The sequence below is a fragment of the Cetorhinus maximus genome, chromosome 20 (assembly GCF_964194155.1).
Source record: "Cetorhinus maximus chromosome 20, sCetMax3.hap1.1, whole genome shotgun sequence".
Lineage (NCBI taxonomy): Eukaryota > Metazoa > Chordata > Chondrichthyes > Lamniformes > Cetorhinidae > Cetorhinus > Cetorhinus maximus.
The window spans coordinates 64477709-64491900 of NC_135898.1; the positions used below are offsets into that span (position 1 = coordinate 64477709).

At 39.2% G+C, this 14192-nt stretch overlaps 1 protein-coding gene across 4 annotated transcripts in view; it reads right to left on the reverse strand.

The window, feature by feature from the left end:
* Positions 1–14192, reverse strand: part of uros (uroporphyrinogen III synthase) — a 28425-nt gene that overhangs the window by 5662 nt on the left and 8571 nt on the right. For all 4 annotated transcript variants that reach the window (XM_078564863.1, XM_078564864.1, XM_078564865.1 and 1 more), the window contains 4 exons: positions 12227–12301; positions 10799–10873; positions 5696–5779; positions 1891–1976 (listed from right to left, as the gene is read on the reverse strand). In XM_078564863.1, the coding sequence (XP_078420989.1) occupies positions 1891–1976; positions 5696–5779; positions 10799–10873; positions 12227–12301 (320 nt within the window). The remainder of the gene's footprint in view (positions 1–1890; positions 1977–5695; positions 5780–10798; positions 10874–12226; positions 12302–14192) is intronic.

Genomic DNA, 14192 nt, shown 5'->3' on the forward strand with positions numbered 1-14192 from the left:
TATTTAAAACTAGCATTAATTCCCTGAAGGGAACCAGCAAAGTGAGATTTTACATAAAAAATTAATCTTTTTGTGAAGTCTCCAGAATAAGTCTGTCAATGTTAAATTGGCACAGGCAAACATCATTGACAGCTGGAGTACCTTGAACAGTAATGTGAGATAATTGACACCAATATAGGTCAATATAAAGTATTTGGAAATCATATCTACATTTTTGGGTCTTGGCAGCAGTGTCTGCCCATTACTATTTGCCTTGAGAGCATTAAGAGTAAACTATTTGGTGTGATACTGGAGTCACACATAGCCCAGACTTGCTAGGTTCTTTTTTTTATTCCTTCACAGGACATGGGTGTCACTGGCTAGGCCAGCATTTTTATTGTCCATTCCAAATTGCTCTTGAGAAGGTGGTGGTGAGTTGCCTTCTTGAATCGCTACAGTCCATGTGGTGTAGGTAAACCCACAGTGCTGTTAGGGAGGGAGTTCCATGATTTTGACCCAGCGACAGTGAAGGAATGGCAATATAGTTCCAAGTTAGGATGGTGTGTGGCTTGGAGTGGAACATGCAGGTGGTGGTGTTCCCATGCATCTGCTGCCCTTGTCCTTCTAGACGGCAGAGGTCACGGGTTTGGAAGGTGTTTTCAAAGGAGCCGTGGTGAGTTCCTGCAGTGCACCTTGTAGATGGTACACACCACTACAGCTGTGTATCAGTGGTGGAGGGAGTGGATGTTGAAGATGTTGGATGGGTTGCCAATCAAGTTCCCTGAGGACATAAGTCAATCAGACATTTTTACCATATTTCATATGGTAAATTATCCCCTGATACTAAATGCAACATATGGTAATTATAATCCCACCTATTTCCATTATTTTTAAATCTACAACTAATACCTTGCCAGTCTTTCCACCCCACCCCAACTAGAGCTGTACCTTGAGTGTCCTGCCATCCATTCTTAATTAGCACTTTTCTTAGATAATATCACCACCTTCAACACCTCTTTGATCCTTTTGTCTGTGACATCTTTTGATTATCTGCTCCTATCACTGCTTGCTTGCCCCTACAACCACCCCACCCCCAACTTCTCTCCCCCCGCCCCCCCACCTTATACCAGCTTATATTTCACCCCTCTCCTAACTATACTTCAGTTCTGTTGAAGGGTCATGTTGGACTCGAAACGTCAACTCTTTTCTTCTCCACCGATGCTGCCAGACCTGTTGAGTTTTTCCAGGTAATTCTGTTTTTGTTTTGGATTTCCAGCATCCGCAGTAGCTTTTTGTTTTTATCTATTATATGGTAATTATCCCCTGATACTAAATGTAACATAACTGCCAAAGTTCCTCGTTGCTTATGTTGGCACTTTCTCCAAACTGGATATCTTCTTGTGAAGATCCAGCTGTACTCAGTAGGTATTCCAAGTGATTGTCTCCCACATCTGCCAGGGCCCACTGATAGTAGCCATTTGCTCTTCCAACCAGTTTTCTCCATTCACTCATGCTATTCACAATAATTAGTAAAGTGGGCCTTTCTATGTCTGAATATGCCATAGCTGAGGAATATCATAACACAGCACCATTATTGAAGTTCTCCCCTCCCACCTGTGCTCCAATCTAATGGCTGCTCACAGTTGTCCTCCTTAATTCGTCTGAGGTACAAAGATGTATTAAGTGAACATCTATGTTTCTGAGGGAAAACCAGGAAAAAATTAAGTGTGCTTAGAGCAAATTAAACCCCCAAGAAAAGATATTCACTGCAATTACAATAGAGTGATTCTTTTATAATATGATGTCTGAGAGTGGATACTTTGGTTAATAGAGTTCATGAACAATTCACTTACATAATATCATTTTGTGTACTGTAAGTAGACATGGTGGAATATAACCCAAATCACATACCTGTTCTGAAAAGTAATCACTCAAAGCTTGCTGGAAGCACGGATGCTGAGATGTTTGATAGACAGTTAAGCTCTCCAAAGGCACATCTGAAATTAGTGCAGACTTTGCTCAATACTTATTTTTGTTTATATTATAGATGTCAAAGCTCTAATAATGCACACCACCCCTTTGTGTATACTGTTCTCTATAGGAATAGAACAGATCTAATCAACATTATTTCTTTTCCTATTAATTGCAACTGATACATCAGCAAGGATTGATTCTTAGCAGGTTTACAAGACACATTTATGTATTACAGCAAAACTTTAGAGAAAAATACAAAGAATTATTAGAAATCTCTAAAAGGAGAGCATTGCGTAGAAAGCAGCCTTTCTGAAATCTAAATTTAAATACAGCCCAGAATTTTGGGATGAAAATATCCTAGATTTACTTGCTGTGAGGCTCCTCCTCTGTGTAAATAAGTTGTGACTGAGAAAACAAAACATTCAGGAGTGAATTCTACAATTAAATGTAATGAATGGAATTTTATATAAACTGTGAATCAGATGTTTTGATATTTGTGGCCGAATTCCTGTTATGTGTTCCCATTGTGCGGAGTTCATGTTTATCCCAGCGTTATATGGACATTGGAATAAACACAAAGTAGTTTTAGAAAGCTTAGTAAATGCAAAGTTGGAGAGCTGGACTCCCAAATAGATTGTGAGTTTGATTTGTGCTGACAATTAGCCAGATTGGGAAGGTTGTTCAGGTAGAGTGTGAGAGTGAAGAAAACCCTATTTCTGCTCATTTTAACTCATTTCCTATATAAATTAACACTGTATTGCACTGAAAACTTTTGTGGAAGCTAAGTATGGCAGGGGTGGACTGGGGTAGTAAGAATGAAAAGTAATATGAAATCAAAGACTGCATCAACTTTTAATGGGTAATGATCAATCATAAACTCAAAATGCTGCAGATGCTGGAAACCTGAAATAAAAACAGAAAATGCTGGAAATACTCAGCAGGTCTGGCAGCATCTGTGGCGAACGAGACAGAGTTAACATTTCAGATCTGTGAGCTTTCATCAGAACTGGGAAAAGCTAGAAATCTAATAAGTTTTGAGCGAGTGAAAGGGTAAGGTCTGCAATAGAATGGAGGGCAGGAGAAATGTAGTGTCAAAAGTGTTCATGGTGCAAGGCCATATGGAGTGGTAATGGCACCTGTGAAGAAACAAAAGATGTGTCTAGAGGAGGTGTGAATGGCAGGATCATGAATAGCAAAAGGAAATAAGTGAGAAACCAGCAAAGGAAAAGGAAACAAAATAGGGACAGAGGTTACAATCTAAAATTGTTGAACTCAATGTTGAGTCCAGAGGCTGATAAGTGCCCAATCAACAGATAATTTGAAGATTCTTTAGCTGAAAGCAGGACAAGGTTATTTTTTTAATAAGGCTCTAACACAATCTTTAACTGTGCATGGCACTACAAAGCATAATCAGTTTTGTGAAAGGTATAAATCCAAAATCAAAAAACCTCCATTGGAAGACTGGTTGACCTGTTTCTGCACTGTTCCTCAAGCTTGTGTTGAGCTTAAACAAAAACAAAAATTGCTGGAAAAATTCAGCAGATCTGACAGCGTCTGTGGAGAGAAAGACAGAGTTAATGTTTCGAGTTCATATGACTCTTCTTCAGAACTAAAGAGGAGTAAAAACGTGGTGAAATATATACTGTTTAAGGGGGATGAGGACAGGTGAAGCTGGATAGAAGGCCAGTGATAGCTGGAGGCAAAGAAGAGATTGCAAAAGATGTCATAAACAAAAGGTCGAAGGGGTGTTGATGGTGGTGATACTGGCTAAAGGAGGTGCTAATGGCGACATTAAGAGTAGAAAGCAGAATGAGCAAGTGACAGATGGCCCTAGTGGGGGTGGGGGTAAGGGACGGTGTGGAAAAAAAGATCGAAATAGGCTAAAAGGTGGTAATAAAATAATGAATGGAAATAATTTTTTAAAAATAATAATAGAAATAGGTGGGATATATATATATAAAAGTAAATCTTTGAAAAAAGGTGATCAAAAAGGGGTGAGGATGAAGGAGAGAGTTCATGACCTAAAGTTGTTGAACTCAATGTTAAGTCCAGAAGGCTGTAAAGTGACTAATTGGAAGATGAGGTGCTGTTCCTCCAGTTTGTATTGAGCTTCACTGGAACATTGCAGCAGGTCTAGGATGGACATGTGGGCATGAGAGCAGGGTGGTGTGTTGAAATGGCAAGCGACAGGAAGGTCTGGGTCGTGCTTGTGGACAGACCGAAGGTGTTCCGCAAAGCGGTCACCCAGTCTGCGTTTGGTCTTTCCAATGTAGAGGAGACCACATTGGGAGCAGCGAATACAGTAGACCAAATTGAGGGAAGTGCAAGTGAAGCGCTGCTTCACTTGAAAGGAGGGTTTGGGCCCTTGGACGGTGAAGAGGGGGAAGTAAAGGGGCATGGGAAGGTGCCGTGGGAGGGGGTTGCATGGGAAGATGCCGTGGGAGGGGGTTGAGGTGTTGGGGGTAATGGAGGAGTGGACCAAGGTGTCCTGGAGGGAACAGTCCCTACAGAATGACGACGCGGGGGGGTGGGTGGTGGTGAAGAGAAGATGTGTTTGATGGTTGGTGGCATCATGCTGGAGTTGGCAGAAATGGCGGAGGATAATCCCATGAATGTGGAGGCTGGTGGGGTGAAAAGTGAGGACAAGGGCAACCCTATTACGGTTCTGAACTTCAGATCATGAACTCTCTCCTTTTTGATCCCCTTTTTTTTCTAAATTTTTATATATATATATTTTTTTTCCCCACCTATTTCTATTATTATTATTTTTAAAAATGTATTTCCATTCATTGTTTTATCCCCACCTTTTAGCCTATTTCAATCTTTTTTTCCACACCAGCCCCTCCCCCCACTAAGGCCATCTGTCACTTGCCCATCCTGCTTTCCACTCTTAATGTCACCATTAGCACCTCCTTTAGCCAGTATCACTACCATCAATACTCCTTCGACCTTATGTTTATGACATCTTTTGCAATCTCTCCTTTGCCTCCACGTATCAATGGCCTTCTATCCAGCTTCACCTGTCCCACCCCACTTAAACAGTAAATATTTCACCACATTTTTACTTCTCTTTAGTTCTGAAGAAGAGTCATACGGGCTCGAAACATTAGCTCTGTCTTTCTCTCCACAGATGCTGTCAGATCTGCTGAGTTTTTCCAGCAATTTTTGTTTTTGTTTCAGATTTCCAGCATCCGCAGTATTTTGCTTTTATCTCGTGTTGAGCTTCACTGAAACACTGCAGAGGGCCAGAAAAGTCAGAGTGGGAGCAAGGTGAAGAATTAGAATGACAGGTGACTGAAAGTCCAGAGTCATGCTTGCGAACTGAACAAAGGTGTTTTGTGAAGTGGACACATATTCTGGACGTTGCCTCTCCAATGTAGAGGAAACCGCATTGTGAGCAGTTAACAATGGTCATAGGTATAAATATAAACTTTTAATGTCTATTATTTTCATAATTCAAGTAAGAACAGATAGATATTAAGAAGATGCAAATTCTTAATTAAAAAAGAAAATAAATGTATAGTGGGTTGACCTGCATCTGATCTGCATCTGAAAAGCTAAGTATGTTAACATTTCTTCATTAAAACTAATGGGTTTTGATGAAATGTCACAGCTGAAAATTAATCTCTCATTTTTCTTAAGATGCTAATTGAGATGCTGTGCTTTTCCAGCATTTTCTGTTTTCATTACACATCTCCAATGCAAAATAGTTTAGTTTTTACCTCAGAAAATTAATACGTACTGTTTTCTCTTAGACATTTGGGAAGTATCTCTCTTTTTAGTGCACCACAAGGAAACAGAAGAGGCAGGGAATTTGAAGATTCTTCTGCAGAAAGCAGGGTAATTTTAAAAAATAAATAAGGCTGTAACACAATATTTATATGTGCATGACAATACAAAGTGCAATCAATATTTGTGCATACAAAATCAAAAAGCCTCCACTGGAAGAATCAGGCACGTACAGTCTGGTTGGCTGAATTAACCTGTTTCTGCACTGTACTTTCTGTCACATATTACATAGAATCTATGTAATACACTATAATGTAGTTATATAAAGTAACATTTCTGTATAACTGCTAGTTCAAATCTGTAATATGAGATATGTATTTTGTGAAGTCTAACATTGCCTGCTCCATGTCAGTATAAAGTGATTTCAGGTGCACAACGATGGGTAACTGGCAGCAGAACTCAGGAGTTAGCTCATGATCAAGTGTACTAAGACCAGCAGATTGGAAAAATCAGGAGGCTATCACTCACCATTTAAATTTAAAAGTCCCAACTACCTGGCACTCTCTTAATTTTCTTTTAAATGTTTCATTATTATGTGAAAACCAATACTGCAGTCTGCACTCTGCTAACAGAAAGGGGCACGCGAGGAGACAGGCAACTATGCCAGAGTGAGACAGAGACTGAGTGAGTAGCGAATTAGGTTCACGTGGGAATTTGGTACACGGGGGATAGAGGTGTGGTATACTTAGGAATTATTCTAAGTTGATTAAGTGAGTAATTAAATTAAGTTAACTAAATAACTTAAGTAACGATGGCAGTACAGATGTTATGTATCAGTTGTGAATGAGAGCTTTTGGATGCTGAGGCGATCCAGGACAAACACGTCTGCAAATTGTGTAAGCAGCTAGAGGAATTCCAGGATCAGGATTATTGATCTGGAAGCTGAACTGCAGACACTGCGGAACATAAGGGAGGGGAAGAAATACCTGGATACTTTGTTCCAGAAGATGGTCACATCTCTTAGAATAGGATCGTCTGTTGGGTCAGCTGTCAGGGACAGGAGGATATGACGGTGGGTGAAGCAGCTTATGGGACTGAGCAGACAGTAGTGGAGGAGCCTCAGACTTTGTAATCATCAAACAGGTTCAAGGTGCTCACAACCTGCTTGGATGAAAGCCAACAACATAGGCAGGACAAGGAAGGAGGTTCTGCATAGTAAGTATGAGAAGCTAGGTACCAAATTAAGAAGCAGAACCTCAAATGCAATAATATCTGGGTTATTACCTGAGCCACGTGCAAATTGGTATTGGGCAAATAAGATTAGAGGTGAATGCGTGGCTCAAAGACTGGTGTAGGAGAAGTGGGTTCCAGTTTGTGGGGCACTGGTACCAGTATTGGGGAAAGTGGAACTGTATCATTGGGACTGTCTACACCTGAACCATGCTGGGATGAGTGTTCTTGCAAATCACATAACTAGGGAAGTAGAGAGGACTTTAAACTAAACAGGGGGGGGGGCAGCGGTGAGGGATCAAACTTGGCTAGATATTGCAAATCAAGGGGTAGATTCAAGGCAGGAGACCATGATAGTGATATGGGAAATGAGGGTTATAGAATAGCAGGAAGGGGCAGAGAGATAAAACCTAAGAATACACCAATAGTCAAGACTAGATTTTGCGAAGATAACAAAAAGACAAAACTAAAGTCTCTGTATCTGAATGCACGTAGCATTCATAACAAAGTAAACAAACTGAAAGCGCACATTGAAGTAAATAAATGTGATCCGATAGCCATTACAGAGATGTAACTGTAGGATGACAAGGATTGCGTCCTGAATATTGAGGGATATACGATATTCAAGAAGAATAAGAAGCCAGGTAAAGGTGGAGGGGTAGCACTGTTGATCAAGGATAGCATAGGTGCAGTAGTTAGAGATGACCTTGGTTCAGGATATCAGGATGTAGAATCAGTTTGGATGGAGATGAGGAATAGTAGGGGAAAGAAGTCACTAGTGGGAGTAGTCTACAGGCCTCCCAACAGTAACCACAATTTAGGACAAAGTATAGAAGAAGAAATATTGGGTGCTTGTGATAAAGGGATGGTAATAATCATGGGTGATTTTAATCTACATATAAACTGGAAAAATCATACTGGCAGTAGTAGCTTGGATGAAGGGTATATAGAATGCTTTCGAGCTAGTTTCTTAAAGCAGCACGTTCTGGAGCCAACCAGAGAGCATGTTATATTAGACTTGTATTGTGTAATGTGACAGGATTAATTAATGACCTCAGCGTGAAGGCACCCCAGGTAGCAGCAACCACAATACGATTGAATTTTATATCCAGTTTGAAAGGGAGAAGAGTGGGATTAAAACTAGTATTTTAAACTTAAATATGGGCAATACTGTGGGCATGAAAGCTGAGCTAGCTGAAGTGAACTGGGATACTTGGCTAGGGGATAGATCAATAGAGAAGCAATGGCATACATATAAGAGGATATTTCAGAATATTCAGAATATGTATATTTGTACTTTAAAGAAAAATTCCAAAGGGGGGACCCACCATCCGTGGCTAACTAAAGAAGTTAAGGAAAGCAGCAAACTTGAGGGAAAAGCATATAACTGCACAAAGATGAGTAGCAGGTCAGATGATTGGTCAGAACATAAACAACGGCAGAGAATGACTAAAAGGTTAATCAGGAGTAAGAAATTAGAGTATATGAGAAAGCTAGCTGGAAATGTAAAAACGGATAGCCAGAGTTTCTACAGGTATTTAAAAAGGAAAAGAGTAAGTGAAGTGAGGGTTGGTCCTCTAGACAGTGGCAGTGGGGAGTTAATAGATAATAGATAATAACAAAATGGTAGATGAAATGAACAGATATTTTGCTTCTGTCTTCACTATAGAGGATACAAAAAACATTCCAACAGAATGGAAAGTAGCAAATATAACTCCTCTATTCAAGAAGGGAGGGAGGCAGGAAACTATAGACCAGTTAGCTTCACATCTGTCGTGGGAAAGGTGTTAGAATCGATCATTAAGGACGTTATAGTTGGGCACTTAGAGAAACTCAAGGTAATCGGGAAGAGTCACCTTGGTTTTGTGAAAGGGAAATCATGTTTAACCAATTTATTGGAGCTCTTTGAAGGAATAACTTGAGCTGTGGATAAAGGAGAGCCTGTAGATTTGCGGTACTTGGATTTCCAGAAGGCATTTGATAAGGTGCCATATCAAAGGTTATTGCAGAAAATAAAAGCTCACTGTGTAGCGGGTAACATATTAGCATGTATAGAGGATTAGCTGGCAGGCAGATAATAGAGAGTATGCATAAATGGGTCTTTTTCTGATTGGCAGGATGTGACGAGTGGAGTCCCACAGGGGTCTGTGCTGGGGCCTCAACTTTTTACAATGTGTTCAGTGACTTAGATGAGGGGAGTGAAGGCATGATAGCTAAATTTGCAGATGACACAAAGATAAGCAGAAAAGTATGTTGTGAAGTGGACCTAAGGAGGTTGCAAATGGACATAGATAGGTTGAGTGAGTGGGCAGATGGAGTATAATGTGGGAGAAAGTGAAGTTGTTCACTTTGGCAGGAAGAATGAAAAAATAGAGTATTACTTCAACAGAGAAGGGCTGCAGAATTCTGAAGTGCAGAGGGATCTAGGAGTTCTAGTGCATGAGTCATAAAAAGTTAGTATGCAGGTACAGCAAGTAATTGAGAAGGCTGATGGAATGCTAGCCTTTATTACAACAGGAATTGAACGTAGCAGTAAGGATGTTATGCTTCAGTTATACAGGGCATTGATGAGACCATATCTCGAATATTGTGTGCAGTTTTGGTCTCTTTATTTAAGGAAGGACATAAATGCAGTGGAGGCGGTTCAGAGGAGGTTTACTAGATTGATACCTGGAATGAGTGGGTTATCTTATGAGGAAAAGTTAGACAGACTGGGCTTGTTTCCACTGGAGTTTAGAAGAATGAGGGGTGACTTGATTGAAATATATAAGATCCTGAATGGTATTGCTGAACATGGTAAGGGTGTTTTCTCTTGTGGGCGAGTCCAGGACTAGGGACCACTGTTTTAAAATTTGGGGTTGCCCTTTTAGGATGGATATGAGGAGAAATGTTCTCTCTCGGGGGTTGTGGGACTTTGGAACTCTCTGCCTCAAAAGGCGGTAGAGGCGGGGTCATTGAGTACTTTTAGGATAGAGGTAGATAGATTCTTGTGAGGCAAGGGAATCAAAGGTTATTGGGGGGTAGATGGGAATGCGGAATTCAAAACACAAACAGATCAGCCATGGTCTTAATAAATGGCACAGCAGGCTCGAGGGGCCGAATGGCCTACTACTTCTCCTATTTCACATGTTTGTATGTTCATATGTTAACATTTTAAAATTAACCAGCCGGGTGGTAGAGCTCTGCCTATCGACTCAGATATACATTGACAGACCTCCTTTAGGGGTAGCCTTATTGTGACTTAGCAGTGTGTAGTGGATAGTGTAACTTTAGTCTGGGAACTGCGCATTGTACTCCAGAGATACTTGTCTGAAGCCAGTTGCTGCAGCACAACTATAGCCTTTATTTCTTGTGTTCTAAGGCACTATTCCTTATTTCTATGTAATACATAGTATCATTGCTTGTGTCTAACTGTTGCTGAATAGCACATTATTGATCATTTCTTCTCTGCTATTAAGTACTAATCTAGTAGAATATCTCTGACATGCTTTGATAAAAAGGAGTCAAGAAGTGACCTAGTAAATTTTTCTTACCTTCTTAAATAACAACTTTCTATTTTTATTCTTTCATGGCATGTGAGGATTGCTGGCAAAGTCAGAATTTGTTTCCCATCCCTAATTGCCCTTGAGAAGGTAGTTGTGCATCTCTTTTTTTGGACTGTTGCAGTCCATCTGTGGTAGGTACACCCAGTGTTGCTAGGAAGGAAGTTTCAGGTTTTTGGCCCAGTAACAGTGAAGGAATGGCGATATAGTTTCAATTCAGGATTTGTGTGGTTAAAATCAGCACCTAATGATTAACCTTAAAGTTCTCTGTGTTCAAAAATGGCTACAGCAATAAAATGTATGAACTGAATTTGAAGTGCTGGCAAAGCCGATTGTTCACTTACTGATACAGATGTGCTCAGCTAGTTTTTCTGCATTTCCTGAGTCTTCTCCTTGCGTTGCAAGACCAAGTTCTTTTACTATAAAGAGATTAAAAATATATTTTTTTTTAGCTGGTTGCTGTAGAAATGAAGTGACTATCATGACACAAATTTTCAGAATAACCTGTGGAGGTATTCTGTGTATTCATACGTGTGAACACATCAGCTGCAAGCATTGGGCTGACTTTCTTCTTGGCACTTGATTCCAGAAAATAGCGATTACTAGGCCACATTACACTTTTCCAATAAATCACAGGCTAGGATTAAAGATCCAGCTTTGTTACTCTCATATTCCAAAATTACTTTTCAAAAATGCAAGTGCAGTTATAGATCTTTAGATCACAATGTTCTAAGTGATGCAGCACTACTCCTGCTGCATTCTAAGAGTTTTTATTATTTAGGCACCAACATTTTTTTGTTGCCTGTTTTTTCCTTTCACTTCCTTACAGGGACCCATTGAGTCCATTGTTGTGTTATAATTTAAAGAATGCCTCGCCAAAGTAGCCATTATTCATCTGTGAGCCTTGACCATCAATACTGACGAGAGAGCTGGAGATCATCCAGCCCATTGTGTTCATGCTAGCTCTCTGCAAGAGCAATCAGCTAGTTCCACTCCTCTGCCCTTTTCCCGCAACACTGCAATTTTTTTCTCTTTAGGTACTTATTCAGTTCCACTTTGAAAGCCATGAGGGAATCTGCCTCCACCACAATCTCAGGCTGTGCATTGCAGAGCCTAACCATTCACTGCCTGTAAAAGGTTTTCCTGATGTTGCCGTTGAACTCTTTTACCATTTACCTTATATTGATGTGCTCTGGTTCTCGTCCCTTCTGTGAATGAGGGAAGGAATTTCAGACTTAGAGCCTAGGCAGCTTACTGCTAACGAGTGAATCAAATATAATAGAGAAAAAAAAAAATCAGCTCTTTTCCAACCACCATGAGCCTAAACTCAATGATACTCAAAAAAAGTAAGTTGTAATTTACCTGCATAATGCACTGCCTGAGGCTTCCTGTCCAGGTAACCCTCCACTACCTTCCTTCTTCTAGGCCTCCTGCATTGTGATAGACCTTGGCCCTTGCCTGACACCATGCCTTTTCCCACATGCCCATCCACTTCCAGGTCTCATCTGCTCTTATTTCCTACCCAGTCTCAATGCTCACTTTCAGGCCTCTGATCCTCATCCTGTGAAAAACTGTGGGAGATGGACTAGTAGTTAAAAATAACAAAATTGCAGGACAAGTCTGAATTAGCATCACAATCTGCAAGTTCAGGAATAACTATTCAAGCTTCATTCTCACAGCAGATAATTTTACCAGAATCTTCTGATTAATTTACCTCTTATTTGACCTCAATATTATTGCACATATATGTACATGCTACTAATTTTTCTTACCTAAATTGGCTGTAGATTTTCCTACAACATAGATAGATTTTTCATTCCACTGTTTTTTTAAAGTATTATTCCACTCTATTATAAAGAAAAAAGAGATTGGGAAATATGATTAATTACACTGAATATTTTTGATTCAACATTATATTTTTACTTCATTATATTATATTTCTTAATCATCACAAAATCTACAGAATCAAACCAATAAAAATCCATTAACACATTTATTATACAAGAATTAATAATATGCTGCACCACAATGCTCAAAATATGTGCTGTGTATATAAAAATCAAATACTACTTATTGGATTCAAAATGATTTCCTTTTACAATAATCATAATAATCAAAATAACCTTTTAAGCATGAAAACAATTCTGATCATGCATCTATTTAGAGATGCACAATAATGGTTTTTTTAAAATTTCATTCATGGTTGTGGGCTACAGTGGACCATTGGCTTGGCCTACATTTATTGCCCATCTCTAATTGCCCTTGTTCAGAGGGCATTTAAGAGTCAACCATATTACAGACCATTACTCCTTACTCCTAATCAAAAGGCTGGATTTTGCTGTCAATGGTGAAGTAATAATGTTTGCCATTGACCCTGAAGAAAGTCCACAAAGAGCTAGTGATCTCTGTGGCGTGGATTTCTCCACTGGTGATGTGAGTTTGAATCTGGTGCCAAAGCCAAGGTAACCTCCAAATGTCCAGCAACAGTGATATCAGTAGGCAGTAACAGCCAATCACATTGAAGCATTCTCATGGAGAGCAAACCGTGAAATAAAAATCACTGAATCCCTTCATTTTCAAATTTAAATTTTACAGAGAGCAAAATAAATGATTGGGGCATGCACATAGAATTAAGGTAGAAGCTAAAATATCATAGCCCCTTTTTTATTTCAAAATAATGTAGAATTTCTTACTATGAAGAAATTTGACCTTTAACAAATATAAAATTATTTATTAATTATGAACTTATTATGTCTTTAAAAACCTAGTTACAGCTCATTTAACAAGGTGTAACTTTTTAAAGGGTTTTTTAACAGGGACCATCACACCCTCTGGCAAGGCGTGGGATCACTGTTAGTGACTTCTTGATTTCTGCCTTTAATTGCACATGTGCAGACTCTGGAATTTGCAGTCAATTTCAGAGGAGTAATGATAGTGAGCACTGACAGTGTCACTGTGATTACTACTGTATAATCCAGGCATTATCATTATCATGGTATTTTCTGTAACAGCAAACTCTGAACAGTTTCAATAGTAAAATACCACTATGCGAACTGTTTGAAATGTTCTTGCAAAAATGTATAGTATGAGAAATGGGTAAAAATGTTTCTCTATAATGAGAAACTCAATTTGAGGCTGTCAGATGAAACATATTACCTACAAGCAAGAAATTGCTGCTGACAATAGGGGCTTAACTCCCTTAACTCCCCGCCATTTATGCAATGGTATAGATGCCCTCCAATTATTGTTGCTGCTTGAAATAATTCCTACTCCTACTTATCTATTAAAGTGCATTGCTTGTACTATCTACATGTTTTGACATGTTCATCAACACTTTTTCAAATAGCATGGCATCAACTAAGTATATTGCTGAATGTAAAAAAATTGTACTTATTTTATTACTAAATGATGCTTGAAATAAAGCAATATTTGAGGAAAACTCATTTGAAATCATTTAAACTCTGCTCATGGTTGGATTAGGATATCAGATTTGTAATCTAGGTTGCTGTATCTGATGTGCTTTTAGAAAACTAAATATCCCATTCATCTGAATTCAAATGCATTAACTGCTAAACAAGGACACAGGTTTCACTCGCAAACATTCAGTACCAAAAAAATGACAGTTACTTCCTCTTTTGCTGGCCATTTCCCACTACTATGCAGGGTTTTTTTCTGTACCATGTATGATGACTAACCTAAATAAAATCTACTGTTTAAAAAAAAAGAAAAACGGCCATG